The 20,317-nt window shown below is 42.7% G+C and overlaps 1 protein-coding gene across 3 annotated transcripts in view; it reads left to right on the top strand.

The window, feature by feature from the left end:
• Window positions 1-20,317, top strand: part of RIPK4 (receptor interacting serine/threonine kinase 4) — a 48,651-nt gene that overhangs the window by 13,773 nt on the left and 14,561 nt on the right. For all 3 annotated transcript variants that reach the window (XM_038414777.2, XM_038414769.2, XM_038414759.2), the window contains exon 2: window positions 14,799-15,090. In XM_038414777.2, coding sequence (XP_038270705.1) covers window positions 14,806-15,090 — 285 coding nt within the window. In that variant the 5' untranslated portion in view covers window positions 14,799-14,805. The remainder of the gene's footprint in view (window positions 1-14,798; window positions 15,091-20,317) is intronic.

Raw genomic sequence — 20,317 nt, forward strand, 5'->3', positions numbered from 1 at the left:
TATATCAGTTCATAATTTTCATACGATTTAGTAGTACAATACTAAAGAGTTGGTGTGTAATTACTGATAAAATGTAAGCTGCTTGAGCCAAATATGTAGGTATGAACTACCCGCAGTTATGTTGATTGCTTTTGTAGATAGATGGGCAAAAATCTTAGGTGCCCAACTTTCAGTATTTTAACAGGGCCACGTTTTTGGCCACTGGTGCTTGGAGTTGTCTGAAAACCATGGTCCTTTAAAGTCACAAGTTAAGCCTTCCAAAATCACCACTCACTTTTGGAAATCTTCCCTGCTCTCTTTGAGAACACTGTTGCAGGGGAGGGGAAAGGCAGTAGAAGAACTTTACTGTTGAGTGAGGTGTGAATTAGTAGAGTGCTGTAGTGTGAAGACTTCATTACCCTGAAAATGTACTGCAGAAAACCTCCTAGTAACTGTTACATTATTGTCACCCTCAAATGTTCAGAAATCCTAAGACAAAGTGGGTGAGGTAATATCTTTTATTGGACCAACTTCTGTGGTGAGGGAGACACCGACAGAAATTGGTCCAATAAAAGATATTTCCTCACCCACGTTATCTCGCTAATATCCTGGGACTACTACAGCTACAACTGTAGTGCATTCCTGAGTCGGTCACCAAAATATCATGTGATTAGCTTAAAAATCATGAGATTGTGGTGGGGGAAGGGGTTAGGTATGCTTTGTTTTGGTCGTGGAGCCCTTAAATTCTATTCATGTCATGTCACTCAAGCTTTTCCTCATAACTATGAGGTTTCAAAACTTTTTTTTTTTAAATGAAGTGGGGATTCTCGTATCACTAGGACTGTCAAGCGATTAAAAAAATTAATCATGATTGTGTGATCACACTGTGAATACTAGAATACCATTTATTTAAATATTTTTGGATGTTTTCTTCTTTTTCAAATATATTTTAATTACAACACAGAATACAAAGCATATACTGCTCACTTTATATTTTTGATTACAAATATTTGCACTGTAATAATAAAACAAAAGAAATTGTATTTTTCAATTCACCTAATATAAGAACTGTAGTACAATCTCTTTATCATGAAAGTTGAACTTACAAATGTAGAATTATGCACAAAAAACCCCTGCATTCAAAAATAAAACAATCTAAAATTTTAGAACATGCAAGTCCACTCAGTCCTACTTCTTGTTCAGCCAGTCACTCAAACAAGTTTTGTTTGTTTGCAGGAGATAATGCTGCCTGCTTCTGGTTTACAATGTCACCTGAAAGTGAGAACAGACGTTCTCATGGCACTGTTGTAGCCGGATATGCTAAAGATTCATATGTCCCTTCATGCTTCAACCACCATTCCAGGGGATATGTATCCATGCTGGTGACGGGTTCTGCTCAATAACAATCCAAAGCAGTGCAGATTGACGCATGCTCACTTTCATTATCTGAGTCAGATGCCACCAGCAGAAGGTTGATTTTCTTTTTTGGTGGTTCGAGTTCTGTAGTTTCAGCATAGGAGTGCTGCTCTCTTTAGACTTCTGAAAGCATGCTCCACACCTTGTCCCTCTCAGATTTTGGAAGGCACTTCAGATTCTTAAATCTTGGGTCGAGTGCTGTAGCTATCTTTAGAAATCTCTCATGCTTTGCGTTTTGTCAAATGTGCAGTGAAAGTGTCCTTAAAATGAACAGCATGTGCTGGGTCATCATCGGAGACTGCTATAATATGAAATATATGGCAGAATGTGGGTAAAACAGAACAGGAGACATACAAATCTCCTCCCAGGAGTTCAATCACAAATTTTATTAACTAGCGTCATCAGCATGGAAGCATGTACTCTGGAATGGTAGCTGAAGCATAAAGGGGCATATGAATGTTTAGCATATCTGGCGTAAATATCTAGCAATGCCGACTCCAAAAGTGCCATGCAAATGCCTGTTCTCACATTCTGGTGATATTGTAAATAGAGGGCAGCATTATCTCCTGTAAATGTGTACAAACTTGTTTGTCTTAACTAGCTGAACAAGAAGTAGGACTGAGTGGACTTGTAGGCTCTGAAGTTTTACATTTTGTTTTTTGAGTGCAGTTATGTAACTCACACACAAATCTACATTTGTAAGTTACACTTTCACGACAGATTGCACTACAGTACTTGTATGAAGTGAACCGAAAAATAGTATTTATTCATTTTTACAGTACAGATATTTGTAATAAAAATATACTTTTGATTTCAATTACAACACAATATATGAAAATGTAGAAAAACATTCAAAATATTTAATAGAATACCAATGGAAATTTATTAAACAGTGCGATTAATTTTGAGTTAATCATACGAGTTAACTGCGATTAATCAACAGTCCTAATAATCACATGACTGCAGGAGCTAAACTTTAAGAAGAAACAAATCATGAGATGCGATTTAAGATCATGAGTTGGCAGCATTGCTATTTAGTAATGCTTAGTTGGACTATTGCTCACTTGCAAGGTTTGAGTGTGCTTATCGGAAATAAAGGCATTTGTTTCAAAAATACTCATCCCACAATAGATATTGTAGAATAGGGAAGCTGACTGATCTTGACTGGTAACGTCCACTCCTGTGGCTAGCATTTTAGATGCTCTAACTCAGTGGCTCTCAACCTTTCCAGACTACTGTGCCCCTTTTAGGAGTCTGATTTGTCTTGTGTACCCCCAAGTTTCACCTCACTTAAAAACTACTTGCTTACAAAATCAGACCTAAAAATACAAAATTGTCACAGCACACTATTACTGACAAATTGCTTGCTTTCTCATTTTGTGTATTAAATTTTAGTTTGTACTGACTTCACTAGTGCTTTTCATGTCACCTATTATAAACCTAGGCAAATATCTGGATGAGTTGATGTACCCCCTGGAAGATCTCTGCATAGCCTCAGGGGTATGCAGAGCCTGGTTAAGAACCACTTGTCTAACTCTTCAACATCCAGAGCAGGTTTCTTATCTTCACTTCCTTCCCTCAATTTCTATGAGACACTTCAACTATCCCTCCTTTTTGTAAAGGTATTTTAAGTATGTTGCTAGGAAAGTGGGGGTCCTTGTGGAATGCTTGTATACTAACTCTTTGCATGTTAAAGATCCAGCCCTGGTCTTGGGGGAACTCCCATAGGGAGAAGTCCATTACTTTGACTTCAGAGTAAGGGACACAGGTTGGATCTTTAAAAGTGTAGAGCAATTTCAGTAGGGCTGAGAGCTTCTCCCCTGCCCACTGGAGGCTGACTGCCATAGCTCTTACAGAATTCCTTTAGTACAGGCATCAGGCTTATTATAATCAATATTAAGGACTCTTATTCTCCAGTATATAAAAATTATTGCTGTGAGCGAGAGCATAACTTGTGACTTTGCAGGTACAGTATGTAATGATGTGGTGAAACATAAGAGGAACTGGCAAGACCCTCTTTGACTCTCTATCTCCCCTAATACCTTAAATTTTTGACCTGGGCTACCCAGGATAAACCACTATACTTGCATTTAAGCACAGTTTCAATGCTGCTGTGGTCAGACTGGATTTATCACACTGTTTGCTCTATCACGGTAAATTGGTTTTAAACAAAAAGCAATTTAGGCCAGAGCTATGGGCCAGAACACTGACTTCTTTAAAAAAAAAAAAAAAAAAAAAAAAAAAAAAAACTTGGCTACAATATAGTTAGTGTGGCCAACAAATGTGAATGGAGCCTAAATTATAACCTGGTGTGCAAACAGTGTACGTAGAGACTGTGATTAAACACAGTGAAGACATACCCCCAGCTGCTAAACTTTCCCCGTCTATACGTGGCCATTGTCCTACTTAAATGAGGACAAGGCCAACAGCTTTTGTCTTCTGTGCACTGCGCTGGACTGGCCTCCTTCAGGCACTGGCTATGCTGCTTTGCCACTTGAGGCAGGCTAAGAATATTGCGTTAGCTCCATTTCAGTATGGCTTTTGCCTATTAGCTGGGAGCCATTGCCAAAGTATTCTGCCCTGCCTTAATTGGGCATGTGTTGGCTTGTGCTGCTAATGGGCTCCACCTGCTGCTGTTCAAGAGGTCAACAAAAGGCGGCATTGAGTGGGAAGTGCTCTGGCACTTTCCATTCAAAGTGCAAATGAGGAAGGAGCAGGATGTGAGGTGGAGCTGCTTTTGTCCCATTTTCCTGGTAAAACCCATTGTGCTGGGGGACCTGATTGTGACATGAGTCGGGTTAGGGCGTGGCTACTGCAGAATCTGTTCCCATACAGCTTCAAGTCCAAGCCATATTTTAACTAGGTCAGATTTATCATGTTGTAACCGGGTTAGTTTGCATGGTTGACTTGACAGTCTGAATGGGACCACAGGTGCTGTTTTGTTATAGAGGTAAACTGTGCTAGCTACAGCCACTTCCCAGAGCTGCTGTTAAGCATTAAATCGGCTTAACTTGGCTTTCCTTCACTGGACTAGTATGCCCAAGTCTGCAGGATTGGGGTCTATGCGTGGTTAGGGGCCACATCCGCTGGGAAAGAGGACAGTCTATTCCTTGGCAATAGAAGAAAGGGTCAGCTGCCTCTTGTGTTCCATTTTGTTTCCTTTTATCCTGGTGGTTTCATGCCCTCATTAGGGAACAAATTTGTTCAATTAAAAATGGTTCTTCTATAGACAAGGCCCTAGCTTAGTTGTAACATGGTATAGGGCACTTAGGTGGAGTGTTGTAACTGTTCTAGTCCAGATTTTTCCCCCAGGATCAGTGTATGGTGTAGACCCTCCGTGCAAGGAGCTCCCCTCTCTTGTGAGAAGGGTCGCCAGCCACCTCCATGGTGTGCACTCTCCCTTCCTGAGCCTGCAGAATCTTCTGCGATTCCTAGGATATGCATGGAGAGAGGGGACAAGAAGTGGGTTGCTCTGTGTTGGGTGGATGCCCATGGTCTCTTCCCACCAAGTGGTGTCCTGAGGTGGTAATTGTTAGGTCAGAATAAAAGAATTAAGATGATTTCAATAAAAGAGAACACCGAAAACCTTAAAGGGTAAATTTGATTAGATATACTCAAACAATTGCTTAGGCTTTTTTATTTTTACTTCAATGGAACACAAAATAACTCCTTAGAATTAGCAAATTTTCTAGACCTGTTTTGTTTTCAATATTGGATTAGGCTAAAGGACTGTCAATTTAATTTACTCAATTTGCTGCTGCTTTTATTCTCTCCAAGTGCTCAGGAATTTGGAGAGAAGCAGTATTCAAATATTAAATTTCAGGAATCTGAAACAATAAATAAAATTGTCTCCAGGTTTGACATGGGGAAATTTCTTAACCTTCTATGAGTTTTCACTAAGTTGGTCTTCATATTTAATATTATATTTTGCAATTGGATAACATCTTTCATCCATTGATTTCAAAGTAATTAAACAATTAAATGGATGCTCTTAATTTGAAAAATGTGTTTTGTAAATTAAAGTTGTACATGTATTGGTTAAGACGTTCAAAGCTGATGCATTTCCTCGCTAGATCTTAAAGCCATTAATATTAACATCTTTTTAGATTATTATGTTGGGTATTCATTTCTATTCCTCGCTATTTCTTTGCATTTTGTAAGGTGAAAATATGTGAACTCAGTTTCACTGCTGCCGTGTTTGGGTTTCCAACATTTTGCTGCAATGCCTACAAAAATACTTGACAACCAGGCTGCTGGTATGCTGAGATCACAGCCTGTAATGCTGATCAATACTGTCTCATTGTTTACTTGTAAGCCTGTTTGTCTAGCTAATTGTCTGTTGTCACTTAAGCCAGGTCTATACTACAGCCCTGTATTGGTATAACTACTGTTACTCAGGAGTGTGAAAAATCTACATCCCTGAGCAATGTAGTTATACAGACTTACCCCCCCATCCCGTGTAGACAGTGCTATGTCAATGGGAGAAGCTCTTCCATAGCTACCGGCTTTTGGGGAAGTGGATTAACAATGCCAAAGGGAGAAGCTCTCATGTCAGTGTAAGAGCATCTTCACTGAAGTGCTGCAGCTGCATTGATACAACTGCCCCACTGTAGTGCTATAGGTGAAGACAAGTCCTTATGCTTGAATTGTAAGCCTATTGGGACAGGGAATGTAATTTGTTCACTGTTTGTACAGTTCTTAGCACAATGGACTGTGGGCCATGACTAGGGCTCCTAGGTGTTAAAATACTATTAAAAAATTGCAGAGGAATGTGATTATTTTAGAACCTCTTCTTGCATTGCAAGTTTTCTACAATAAATTGTAGAAATGTTTATAGTGGTATTGAAAACTTGATTTGTTTTGTGTTTTTTAAGGTTGAATTTAATTTGACTGTTCCTACAAGTCTCACAGCATGCCACCAATCTCCTTCAGGAGTTTGTAGAAGTAACGCTGCCACTAAATGAGTGGGTTTTCCTTTTTGAGACTTTCCTAAACTGTTGTATTGCTCAGAAATTTGGGGTGGGATTGGGGAGAGGCAATACAAAATATAACACTAACTCTTTGGTTACAGATTTTAAAGCTAGCTCAAACTAGCCTGAAAGTAATCCATGGATTAACAACTGTTGTTGTTTGGTCTAATCCTCTTCTTGGAATCTTAAAAATAAACTTGGAAAAGGTCCGGGAAATGTCTGTAATATAGAATTTATTTTAACTGGCTTGGTACCAAATTTCAAATATGGGTCTGTAGTAATGGAATGGTGGTCTTATTAGGAACATCTTTGTCTCTGCTGCGTTTCTGTAGACAAATTCTGGTGGTGGTAGTTGGCAATTCTCTGATTATTGAGCTAGGTGAAGTTTTTTAATGAGGAGTGAATGTGCAGCCACAGATACTTTTTCTTTTAAAGCCAAGTCATCTTGGGGATATTGAGTCAAATTCCATTCCTAGAAACTTTATTGCCTGAGCCTCCCAGTTGACTTTTAAGGGGAGATGTACATATGTACCAGGGGGTAGAACTGGGCCTATTTTGACTTTCTTCTCTAAAGAGGGAAGAGGATCAATGGAAGCCCAAGCAAGAGCACCAACAGAGGGTATGTACCAGAAAGGAGTAGAGCAAGCTAATCTGAAGGACTAGTGGTGAACGAAGCAAGTTGTATTAGCCCTGAGGCTAGAATGGCTTTTATAGGCAGATATCGGAGGCAAAGGGGAATAAACTCTAAGGGAGAAATCCCAGAGGTTCTTATATGCACTTGTTTGTTGAGGATATCACATTCCCGTTATAGGTTGTGTATGTAAAGGTCATGAAAGGGGACTCTTTGACAGGATATATTGGTATCTGACTCTTTGTGATGGGTTCTGGGGAAAAAGGATCCTTCTCAGTTAAACCATACACACACACACACACTACAGTGGGATCTGGGTTTATAGTACTAGGAAACGTCATACTGGTAGAGAATGCTGCATTGTTACTTGGATGTAAAAGTGAACAAAGCTCCTTTGTCAATCTCTGGTGAATGTGTGGGTAGAAGTTCAATGTTCATGTAACACTCCTTGAGAAAAGTTGAGAGAACTTAAATGGACTAGCTAATGTTCTCTCACTGCCTATAAAAGGTTGTCTTCCATCTCTAACTACCACTAAGTTGGGGGGTTTAGTTACAATGCCATAGTGAGCCAGTACGGCGAACAGTGTTTGAGTCTGCCAGCATACAATGGATTGAGAACTGTTTGCAGCCAAAAAAATTCCTTCATTCATGCTAATATGTGGTAGCACAATAAAAAACATTGTATTATCTACTTTGTCCACATTCCATTTTGAGGGTCAATAAGATGTTAGTAATATGATATATTCCATTCTATGCATCCGATGAAGTGGGCTGTAGCCAGTGATGAGCTGCAGCCAGTGATGAGCTGCCAAAATCTTAACAACCGGTTCCCTATAAAAAGTTCTGATTTAAGAGATGCGCCCCAGTATGTCTTTTTTTTTTTTTTTTTTTTGTACCAACAGGGTTACCATACATCCATATTTTCTTGGGAGGAATTTCTAAAATTTAAAAATTCCTCCCAGACAGCGATTTAAGAACCAAAAAGCCTGACCTGTCCAGGAAAATACGGATGTATGTTAACTCTGCCTAAAGTGTGTGGTTTTTTGTTTTTGTTTTTGTTTTTTTTAATAGAGGGACAGTCCCTATTTTGGGGTCTTTTTCTTATATAGGCTCCTATTTACCCCCGTCCCGATTTTTCACACTTGCTGTCTGGTCACCCTAGGGTGTGCACATGTGTGGGTCCCAGCTGCCCCCTGCCCCCTTCCATTGAAGCAGGTGTGCAGGGTTACTGCCCTGGGAACTGCAGGGCACCAGTGGACGTGGGGCCAGCTGGAGGCAGGGGGATGCGGGGCTGGTTGTGGGCAGGGCAGGGGCTGACTGGAGGTAGGGGCTGGCTGCAGGCAGGGAAGGGGGGGTGCAGGGTTGGCTGGAGACAGAGGTTGGCTGTGGGCTGGGCAGGGCAGGGGGTGCGTATGGCAGGAGTTGGCTGGATACAGGGCAGGGGCTGGCTGCAGGCAGGGCAGAGGGTGCAGGGGTGGCTGGAGGCAGGGACTGGAGGCGGGCGGGGGGTACAGCGGGGGCTGGAGGCAGGGCCGGGGGTGGCTGGAGACGGGGGCTGACTGCGGGCAGGGCAGGGGGTGCGGCGGGGGCTGGAGGCAGGGCAGGGGGTGGCTGGAGACGGGGGCAGGCTGCGGGCAGGCAGGAGGTGTGGGGGTGGTTAGAGGCAGGGCAGGGGATGGCTGGAGGCAGGGACTGGCTGCGGGCAGGGCGGCGGGTGCTCACGGGGGGAGCAGCAGGATGCAGCCGGGGACCGACCAGGCAGCAGCAGCAGCCCCAGGGCCAGTGGAGCAGAAGCAGCACCAGGGCTCGTGCCCCAGGGCCAGGCAGCAGCCCACATGGCTCCTGCAGTGCAGCGCCCCTGGCGGCCAGAAGAGGAATTACATCATTTCCCGGCCAGAGCCCTTCAAAGCCTCAGCACCCCCTGCAGGGAAGTGGGTTAACAACCGGTTCTAAAAACTGCTTCAAAATTTAGGAACTGGTTTGCGCGAACCGGTGCAATCCAGCTCACCACTGGCTGTAGCCCATTAAAGCTTATATATGAAAGCTTATGCTCAAATACATTTGTTAGTCTCTAAGGTGCTACAAGTCCTCCTGTTCTTTTTGCGGATACAGACTAACACGGCTGCTACTTTGAAATCAACCATAAATGTCTTTCAAAGCATTGTGCTGCTGAAAATTGGTGGAGAAGCTTGAAATGAGCAGTGGAAGACAGATGTCAGAAGTGGGTATTGTGGCATGACACAAATTGAAAGGATTAGTATGTAAAACCCAGATTTGAAAAGCTGCTAGGTAATTGTCCTGCTTCTGGATCACTGCTCAGCCAGTGACAGTTTGTTCTGATGATATTACTGGTATTCCTTGCTAGAGAGTTGTGTGGTGGAGTTCTTTGTAAATGGGATGGGTCTCTCCTTGCCTGAGAGCATTCCAGCTGTTTTGCTCATGTAGGTTGTCCAGAGATTAATACTCCTGATTCTTTCTGATTTCCCTCTGGGTCACTATCTTTGTCTGGAGTAATAGTTAACTTTGTTTAGATTCTTCTCAGAAAATGCATAACTGCAAGGATTACTTGGTCAATGTTAAAATTGTATTCCTCATCACAGAGTGCAATCCTTGGGGCATAACAAAAGGAGATAAATGACAATATAGAGGTTCTCAAATAGCTTTCATTCTGACTGCAATACAAGGGAAATCAACGTTGTCTTTATAAGAAGACTGGGAGGGGGACTTACAAAACTGAACAATGGGTTATCAAGTTTCTTCAAATCACTGAAGCTCACTTTGTGGGCACATGTCAGTTAACATCTGGGTCTGTTTCTTGTGTGTTTTGAGGGAGAGTCTCTATTGTGATAGAGGATGCATTTGACACAGCCTCATTCCTTTTGCAGTGGGTTGCAAAAAAGTAAAATTCAAAGAATGAAGTGACAGTCAGATTGATATCTTGAAAAAGACCTTTAGGCAAATCAGAAACAACCTTTTTAGGTATGCCAAAGGTCCAAGTTGTTAGAATAGCCCTTCAGCTGATTAGATAACTATACATACTGCTTGAAGCTAGCCCATCTGCTAGTATATTCTTCTGATACAGTGCATTCTGCTGGGGTAGTCCTAGTTACAGAACGCTGAATTAAAAAAAACAAATTTTTGAGCAGTACTATAAAATGTATATTAATTGGAATTATGTGAGATAATCCTAGATGGAAGCTCATTTCTTATTCTACCCCCACTAGTGACCAGCATGTGGGGAGACAAAGCAACACTGAGTAGAGAAGATCACTATAGTAGGAGGATAATTGATCTCTCAGGTTGTAATGTAGGATATTGCAGCTTGATGGGGTAATAATAAATTGGGAATAGTCTTTTGCCCTTTGATTAAATAACATCAATTAGAATGAACATTCCATTTCTTTATGTAGGTGCATATAAAAGTGATGGTGTTCCCCAGCACCAGCAACTTGTACTGAATGTCTTGCTGAATAACTAAACGCATGTATTAAACTCTTGATCTCTTTGTATATATAAAATTGGATTTAATTTTTTTAAGTGTTCTGTGTGGTAGTATTAGCACCTAGATATCCAGGTGATTAGCGCTTTAAAATCATTGAGGAATGTATTCTGAATGCCAGGCAAATTTTGCACTATCAGAAAGAAGGGCCAGTTACAGCTCTCTCATCTTTGACTGCTGTTATTGAAAAGAACTTGTTTGGATCAATTGGGCTAACTATAAACACTGTCCAAGATTTTCAAACTGACTAATGATTTCGGGTGCCCTGAGACCCCCTTTTAGGCACTTTATTTTCAGAAAGTGCTGAGCACCTGCCCTCTGAAAATGCTTTAGGGCTTCTCAAAGTGGGCACTCAAATCCACTGGTCACTTTCTAAAAACTCTTTGAGCACTAACTATACAGGGAGGTTACTCTCGTGTAGGGGAGGTAGTGGAAGGCAGAATCTTTGATCTTGCTGTAACTTCAGACCCATTCATAACCAAGAAACCCCATATTTGTGAATGTGTCTCAGTGGCTCCATTTACATGGTTAAGTGGTTGCTGGGTGATTCTTGCTAACTCCACAATGGAGTGTTCAGACAAATTTTACACCTCTTAGACTCCAAAGCTAGCTCAAGCCTGATAAATTATGCTAGCTATGTATATGGCTTGAGGGCAAGGAGTTGGTGGTTCTGTTCATGGGAGCTCCCTTCCAGCATGCTAAAGAACAGCCTCCGTGCTTGTCTACAAAGGCAATTATTTCAAAGGAAAATTGCTGAAGGCAGCAACAAGAGCCAACATGGATAATAGAGGAGAGGTTCCTTCCCCACACTCCAGCTTTTCCTTCCTTCATCTCCAAAAAACCACTTATTTTCTCCTCCTCCTCCTCCTCCTCCTCCTCCAAAAACAAAAGATTCACTTAGGATTCCAATTCTAAAAACTTGGCTATTAGGTTAGTGTCTTCTTCCTGCTAACTTCAAGTCACTCATCACTCAAAGTACCACACAAGATTGTCTGCTAGACGGGATTTTTAGTTACCGGTTACATTTTTAATTTTAATGACAGATGTTGATTCACTTACATTTCCCATGAATGACCAATGGAATTTTTTCCTGCCCCAGAGTGTAGAGAAATAGTTCAAGATAAAATGTTAAGATCTTCAATTGAAAAGTGCTAAAGCCTCAAGGCTTAGGTTGATGGCCAGCACCTGAAATCTCTTAAGAAGCATTGTTGATATTTAATTTTGTAGCGAATGTTTATCTTGCTTGGGTCCAGAGGCAGATTTACCATGAAACAAATGGGAGGGGGGTTTCCCCAAAATGCAGGACAAATCTCATCTGACAACCTGCCCCCGAGTCCCGGCCGGTGGAGTGGCAGGGCGCAGGCAGGCAGGCTACATACATGCCGTGGCCAGTGGTCCCACACTGCTCCCGGAAGTGGCTGGCTGCTGGCACATCTCTGCACTCCTGGCTGGGTGGGGGGAGGCAGCTCCCTGCACTGCTCCTGTCCTAGGCAGCACGCTGAGATGTGCCAGCAGCAGGGCTAAGGCAGCTTCCTACCCACGCTGTCTCCCTCACTCTATGCCACGCCGCTCCAGGAAGCAGCCGGCATGTCCCTGCAGCCCCTAGGGGGTGTGTCTGAGCATTGCTCCCACCCTGAGTGCTGACTCCACAGCTCCTGTTGGCCTGCACCCAAACTTCCTCCCAGAGCCCGTACTCTTCCCACACTGCTTCCCCAGCCCAGAGCCTGCACCCCACACCCAAACTTCCTCCTAGAGCCTGCACCCCAAACCCCTGCCCCAATCAAGGTACTTCACTTTATTTTCATTTATTTCCTATTACTAATATAGGAGGAGGATGAAGAAAAAAATATTCTTTTTCTTGACTGGGTCTCAAGGGGGGGGCAAAAATGAAACTGCAAACAGGGCCCCACTAACTCTAAATCCACCACTGCTTGGGTCGCCCGTTCTGTGATCAGTGTAACTTGAATTTCAAATCTCTGATCTGGAGCCTCAATTTGCCCTGAGAATTTTGGGGAAGAGAGTCACATGGCTCACTTAGCTGAATGCTTGGTTCAACACAGCCTTATGCTGTGATATGCTGGACAGTGTAAAACTCGAACTTTTACATTTTTGTTACAAAGTTGATTCCTAAAAACAGTGGGTAAATACTTGGAGCACAGTAAGTGTTCAGCATAGCATCTTGATTTTTGTTAACTGGTTTCATAGCATTACTGTCCTTTCCCTAGCAGAATAATGATCCTCATCTAGAGTAGGAATTTAAATTTCTCTAGCACAGAAGAGTAGTGGGCTAGATCTTGCTCAACTCAATACATCCTTTTCAAATTTTACAAGGTTGCATTAGCAGCTTTGTCATTTGCTGTGGAATTCCATGGAACTTTCCATTCCTTGCATTTCAGATCATAGCATAAGAAGTAGCAAAGTTTCTTTAAGTAATTTTCTTGAAAAGCTCTATCAGCACTTAACTTTTCTGAGTAGTAGGTGAATCACGTGTGATTAAAAAGCCAGGTTCTATATAATAGCTTCATAAGGTGTGCAACACACTTAGGACCAAATCATTGGATCATATAAATTGATATTTTTCAATTAAAGTCAACAGAGCTTTGACTTCCACCAGCTTGAGATCTGGCCCTGGGCATTTATCAGAACTGCTGGTTCTAATTGACTGAAGTGACGAACCACACAAGTATTACAGTATGTCTACATTGCCCACATTACAGCCTGGCCATGCTGAGACATGGGCAGTGTAGTCACACTATCGCTAGGGGAGAGCTCTCCCAGTGATAAAAAAAAATCACCAGCCCAAATGAGTGGTGGTAGCTTTATTGCTGGGAGTGCAGCTCCCAGCGATAAAGCGCTGTCTATATTGGTGCTTTTCAGTGCAAAAACTTTTGTTGCTCAGGGGTGGTGTGTGTTTTTTTCTTTTTTTTTTTTTTTTCCCCCACACCCCTGAATGACTAACCTTTTAGCGCTGAAAGTGGCAGTGTAGACATAGCCTTAGTAGAGGTGGTAGGAGTTTTCTGCATTTTAACATTTTTAGTGAAAAGTTGTGTGTTTTCAAACAATTTTTAAGTCCACATTTTCATTGCATTTTAAGGGGAAACTAGTGCTTCAAATCCACCATGCTGACCAACCAAAATGCAGAAGTTTTATCTATTCTTGCATAACTGATTTTATAGACAGTCTTCCAAAATGCTTCACAAAGGTTTTAAGAACATAAGATGTTTCATTTTAGAAATTACTGAATTCAAACTTTCACTCCCTAGTGCAGCTAAAGTCCTCCCAACTTGGATAGCTCATGTGTGTTGCAAGGGCTTGCATGAAACAAGAGCTTCTGATGATGCATGACTTTTATACCTCTTTTTGTTGCTTGGAGAACAGAAGCAACCTGGTTTTGTTGTTACCCATGAGCCAAAGTTGCACAGTATATTGTCTTATTGTTAATTTTTGGTTGTATTCCTCCCTAACAGGTGACCCTCTCTCTATTTCTGGTTCTCTCTCCTTTATATAAAACTTAGAACGGGCACCCTTGTATTGTCAGATTTGGTCTTAACTTCGGGTAAACAAATATAAATGACTAGATTGTGAAATCAGCCCTAAGTCTTCTGCCTTATTGCTTGCAGTGTGGGATCTTGTTCTGGGAGGTAGTGAATGGCCCCAACTCCCATTGACTTTAAAAGGAGCAACGCATGGGATCAGACCGCACGTGGTTTGTAAATAATGCTTGTGTTGCACAGTGTAGTGACAATCTGGATATATTAGATACTTGCCCAACTGGGCCTGCTAACTTAAAATGAAGGTCAACATTTTCAGTGCTATCTAGAGTTGGAGGACTGTAGTAACAAACTGGACTTGGTCCATGTTGGAAAGGGGACTTACATGGTAACTGTATTCATCTAATTGGAAAAACTCCCCTCTCTAAGGAACTAGTTTGAGGCTTTTGTCCCCAGACCTAATATACTTTTGTGTAGCAAGGCAATCTGAGCAATACTGTCCTATCACGATTGGAAATGAGCTTGTCTTATAATTCACAAAAGGCTAATGATTTTAATAGCCAAGGGAGATAAGATTATGGTAAACCTAAGCATTAAATGTGCTCTGTTCAAAACCAAGTGCTGTGCATGTAATCAGTGGATGAATCGATTTAACACTAATTGTGGATACTGGTCATCATCTGAGGCTTGACCAAGTAAGGATTATTAAATGCATTATTCAGTCCTGTGAGCTAATGCGTCTGTATGTGTTTGTGTGTATGTGTTTTGTGAATGACCATTGAACCCTGTATGGTACGTTCCATTTCATCTAGGGAGCGTATGGAGCTATTGGAAGAAGCCAAGAAGATGGAAATGGCAAAGTTTCGTTACATTCTTCCTGTGTATGGCATCTGTAAAGAACCTGTTGGCTTGGTCATGGAATACATGGAGACAGGATCACTGGAAAAGCTTCTGGCCTCGGAACCTCTGCCATGGGAGCTACGCTTCCGAATTATCCATGAGACAGCTGTGGGTATGAACTTCCTGCACTGCATGTCCCCGCCACTACTCCATCTGGACCTCAAGCCTGCCAACATCCTGCTGGATGCTCATTATCATGTGAAGGTAAAGCCTAGGGTGTACTCCTATTTGAGTGTGCTTTTAGGTCTCACTTCTGTCAGACGGTATCTTTGCATGACTTTTGCTGATTTTCAAAGGGAGTTGTACAGGAATGTGAGAGCAAAACTGTGCCCAGAGGGTTCAAAATAAATACTTGAAATACTGATTTGTACCACGTGAAACCTGCTTTTTGAGTTTAGTTAGTAATCATCTCTTTCCCCCACCCCATTCTGAAGTATTGCACAACTGGCTTGGTACAGGCTATAAGGTCTCCCTCTGAAGAAGAGACAAGTAGTAGATCTAGGGCCAGATTAGTTTAAAAAAAAAAAATAGCAGGGTCAAAGTTTAGCAGAAAACTCTGACTTTTAGGTCTCTATCAAATAGCTTGCCCTTGTGATGGGGGATAAGGCAGTAAACAGGGAGGGAAAAGGGATGTGGCCCTTGGAGAGAGAACTTCTAAGTCATTTGTGTTTGTTCCAAGGTCTTCCACAGCACCCACTTAGCAACCCTATTCCATCTGGGGCCTCTGTAGGCATGCCAGAGTCTAGTCAGTATTAGCAGGCTTCGAGCTGGAATTCTCAGGAATGACTGAATTCCTGGAGGTGCTATGTGTGTTCTCCCCCGATTGGTTTGCTCAGAGTTGATACTGTGAAAAGTGGACCTCCCCTAGCCAGCCACACCTATCATAACATTCACTCAGAGATTTTCATGGGCTTAATGTTAAGAAATTCTTCTTTCACTTAATTTCCCACTCATCAGCCACGTTGTGACCATTTGAGGTGGATATTCTAGTCCTGTCATTCACTCTGTTAAAAATGTGGGCTTTCCTTGTGTTTGGAATTTGAGCTCAGTGCTTGTTTTCTAGGTTTGGGCCTGATCCTGCCCCTGCTGAAGTTGGTGGCAAAACTTTTATTTTCAAGGGTGTGGGATTTAGTCCCTTGTTGGCTGATGTTTGGTGGTCACGTGTATCTTGTATCAAAGTGGTGACCTGTCCCCCAAATGGATAAACAGCTTGTTCTAGTCTGTCAACTCTTTTTTTGAGTTCTTTACCCTTGAATGAACCCAACTCTTAAATGGTAAATCAATAATTGTAGTACAAAGTCATTTAAAAGACCCTCATGCACCGCTCCTTACTGTTCCTGACCTAAGCAGATCTTTGTATATATGCTGCAAACATGAGTGGTGCACTGGGCCAGCTCTGTACACGTTCTAGGTGTGGAACACTATCCGCTCCCAATAACTTCAGTGGTGGTTGTGATTGTACTTCTCCTCTGAAAATCATTTGGCAGACTTACGAAAGTCAGGCTTTGATTTTGTTTGTTAGCAACATTTAACAACTATCCAATTTAAAAACAAAAAAACACATCTCCTTACTGGTGGGATGGAGGTTCAGAGCTATAGTAAACATGTTTTTAGTTAAGTCAGGCCGTGTCTACCCTACAGACTTCTGGCAGCACAACTACATTGGTCGGGGTGTGAAGAGAAGTGAATCCTGACCAACACAACTGTGCCAGCAAAAGCCCCTAGCTCAGATACAGTGATATCCACAAACTGCGCTCTGGCCAGTATAGATCGTCTAGCTCCAGTGTGGTGGAATAAGCTATGCTGATGAAAGTGAATTTTGCCCATATAAACTGAGACTACACTAGTAGCCTCTCTTGCCTGCAAAGCACCTTGACACACAAGCTTAGATCTTGCTTCAAGTCTGAGACCATCTCACTGGTGGCCTACTTCTTGGGTGGAACCTTCCCAAGAAATAGATCACAATATAGTGGCTTAATGGTTCTTGGACAGTAACATAAAGGACTATATACATGGCTGTTCAAAGCATGCTCTGCATATCTATTAAATGCTTGGAGGTTATCTCCAAGCATTTATTTATTTTAAGTATAAAGTCTAAAGTTCTCCATTGCCTATGTTTTATTGAATCCCAAATTCTTGGCTCATCTGTAATCAGTCTGAAAGTTTTTTGCATTTTTCTCTTTTAGGATTACTAAAAGCCGCTTAGTATTCAGGTACTAGTCGGCATATATTTGGATGATGATCAGAGTGCTAGAGGCACCAACAAATGAGGATGGTGCTGATGTCTGTAACATGCTATGATCAGAGAGTGCAGTACAATTTAGCAACCTGAGAGCCAAATCTGGCTCCCACTAGCTTCGGTGGGAGTTGGATTCACCCTGAGCAAGCAGACATGCAAGGTTAAAGCCATACTTTTCAGGCACATGCAAATGCCAGTGTGGTACACGCATACCTACAGACAAACTGGAGAGACTGAAGATGCCTTAATTCATGAGTATGTGAGCTGGGTTCCTGCACTCAAGAAAATGTGGCCTCAAAGCTCCCTTTTGTGTAGGGTGAAACCGTTCTCTGAATCTCAGGGCTGGTCTATGCTGAAAACTTACACTCGAGCAATGTAGCTATGCCATGCCAGCCTCCCCACTGCATAGACAGAATTCTTCTGTTGACCTAGCTATGGCGTCTCAGGGAGGTGGATTAACTACAGCAAAGGAAAAACCCTTCCCTTCACTAGTGAACATCCACACTTAAGGCTTGGCTACACTTGCGAGTTAGAGTGCATTAAAGCAGCCCCGGGCGCTTTAACTCACAATGCGTCCACACTGGCAAGGCATGTAGAGCGCCTGGACTCCGCAGCTGGAGCACTCCTGGTAATCCACCTTGACAAGAGGCATAAGGCTTGCTGTGCCCCGGCTGGAGCACCACGGAGCCAGTGTGGATGCCCTGGTCTATTAATGCTCTCTGATTGGCCTCCAGAAGTGTCCCACAATGCCTGTTCTAGACACTCTGGTCATCACTTTGAACTCTACTGTCCTGCCCTCAGGTGATCAACCATCAGACCCGCCCTTTCAATTCTCTGGGAATTTTGAAAATCCCCTTCCTATTTGTTCAGCCAGGCATGGAGTGCTCTCAGCGAATCTTTCCAGGTGACCATGCCTCCACACGCCAGGCGATCCCTAGTATGGAGCAATGGCAAAGTGCTGGACCTCATCAGTGTTCTGGGGGACGAAGCTGTCCAGTCTCAGCTACATTTAGTATTTTAATTTGAGACATAGCCACACACCTTGCAGTCTGACTTAATATGCATTTTTCTTCCTGACAGGCTAATGGAGCCTGTGATTCAGGTGCTTTTCCTTTTAAATGGCAGCATAATTAGCAGGTGATCACTCATTTTAGGAAGGTTTCAGAGTAGCAGCCGTGTTAGTCTGTATTCGCAAAAAGAAAAGGAGTACTTGTGGCACCTTAGACTAACAAATTTATTAGAGCATACAGCTCACTTCATCGGATGCATTCGATGAAGTGAGCTGTAGCTCACGAAAGCTTATGCTCTAATAAATTTTAGTCTCTAAGGTGCCACAAGTACTCCTTTTCTTTTTTCATTTTAGGAACCAAGAGTTGCAGGCTGCAAAAGAAGAGTGGATTCATGTTCTAGGGGAAAAGGTTCTTTACAAAGTGTGTGTCCTTAAGCCTGGAAACAAACAAAACAGCTCCCAAATGCTGTAAACAGGAAATGCTCCTGTATGTCTTTCCACTTTTTAAAATAAAAACCACACCCGTCTCTTTTTACAAGCACAACATTTATTTTAAAAATTCCATGTGGGGATATTAACTTCTGTGCAGCCCTATTGCATTAGTCATCAAGTGGATGCCCTTGTACCATAAACTTGTCTCTGGGGTGTTGCATAGTATTTTTGTTTAATTTTATTATTGAGGGATAATTAACAGGGTGGTGTAAACCACAGCCAGAAACAAATGAATATAAGAAATCCTATTTCAAAGAGTTCAAGGTGATGTCTTGTCATCTGTAAATGAGACATTTACGGTAAGGCTTTGCTAAGCATTTTTTTTAAGTTCATGCAGCTGTTTTACAAGTATCCTAGAAGTTAGAGATGGAAAAGACCCAGCAGATCATCTAGTCCAGTTCTCTGCTCATGCAGGACTGTTTTCCTATACTACTTTTTCTAGTGTCTTGTTCAGTTCCAAGCAATGGGTATTTCCAATACTTCCATTGGGAAGATGATTCCACATATTAATAAGCGTCACTATCCAGAATCTTTTCCTGATATTCAGCCTGTATTTTCACTTTCTTAATTCTGACCCATTACTCCTTGTTGTTCCCACTTGTACCAACCTAAATAATTCCTCTCCCTGCTTAGTGTTTGCCCCCTTCAAATATAGACTATAGACTCTGTCTCCACTTCTCACTTAGCCAAGCTAGACATAATTGGCTCTGGCAATCTTTCTTGGTAATCTTATGAGTTATTTCAAGCCATCCAAATATCTCTTCTCTGCATTCCCTGTGATTTGTCAATATCTGTCTAGTAATTGGGTGCCCAGGAACAAATGCAGTATCTCCGATGCTGCCATAAAGAGCCGTTGGAGTATTAATTCCTCAATCTGATGCCTCTTCATCAGAGGTGAAAGTAAGCTGGTGCACCGTACTGGGACCGGCTTTCCCAGATGGCAATTTAAAGCCCTGGGGTAGCAGCAGTGGGGCTCCAGAGGGGATTTAAAGGGCCAGGGTTGTAGCAGCGGCTGGAGCTCCAGGGCCCTTTAAATCCCTGATGGAGCCCGGCCGCCGCTACTCCAGGACTTGGGCAGCAGGGCTCAGGTGGAGATTTAAAGGGCTCAGGGCTCCGGCAGCTGCTACCACAGTAGAGCCCCAGGCCCTTTAAAGCTCTGTCGGAGCCCAGGGTAATGGTGGTAGTTAGGAGCCCCTAGGGCTCCTCAGTGATTTAAAGGGCTCGGGGCTCTGCTGCGGTAGCAGCAGCTGGAGCCCTGGGCCCTTTAAATCATCCCCGAGCCCTGGGGTTCCCAGCCACCTCTGCAGCTGGTAGCTCGGGGGTGATTTAAAGGGCCCCGGGCTCCCAGCCGCCACTACTGCAGCTGGAGCCCCAGGCCCTTTAAATCAAGATTTAAAGGGCCTGGGGATTTAAGGCCCTGCCTCTTCTGTTGAGGCCACGCCCCCTGCTCAGGACTCCAGTGTACCAGTAAGTCCTCTAACTTGCTTTCACCCGTGCTCTTCATGTTCATCCATAAAGCACATTGGCCTCTTGTGCTGCAGTACTTTTAACTTTCTGGCAGCTACTGCTCTTAGGTCTTTTTCAGCCGTACCGCTTTCCAGGTTTCTCCTCCCATTTAAATATCAGTTTCAGATCACTTTCCCTGGATGTACTAGTCTTTTTCTTTTTTCCCTCCAGGTTAACTTCATTTT

Source organism: Dermochelys coriacea, chromosome 1 (genome assembly GCF_009764565.3).
Source record: "Dermochelys coriacea isolate rDerCor1 chromosome 1, rDerCor1.pri.v4, whole genome shotgun sequence".
Taxonomy (NCBI): domain Eukaryota; kingdom Metazoa; phylum Chordata; order Testudines; family Dermochelyidae; genus Dermochelys; species Dermochelys coriacea.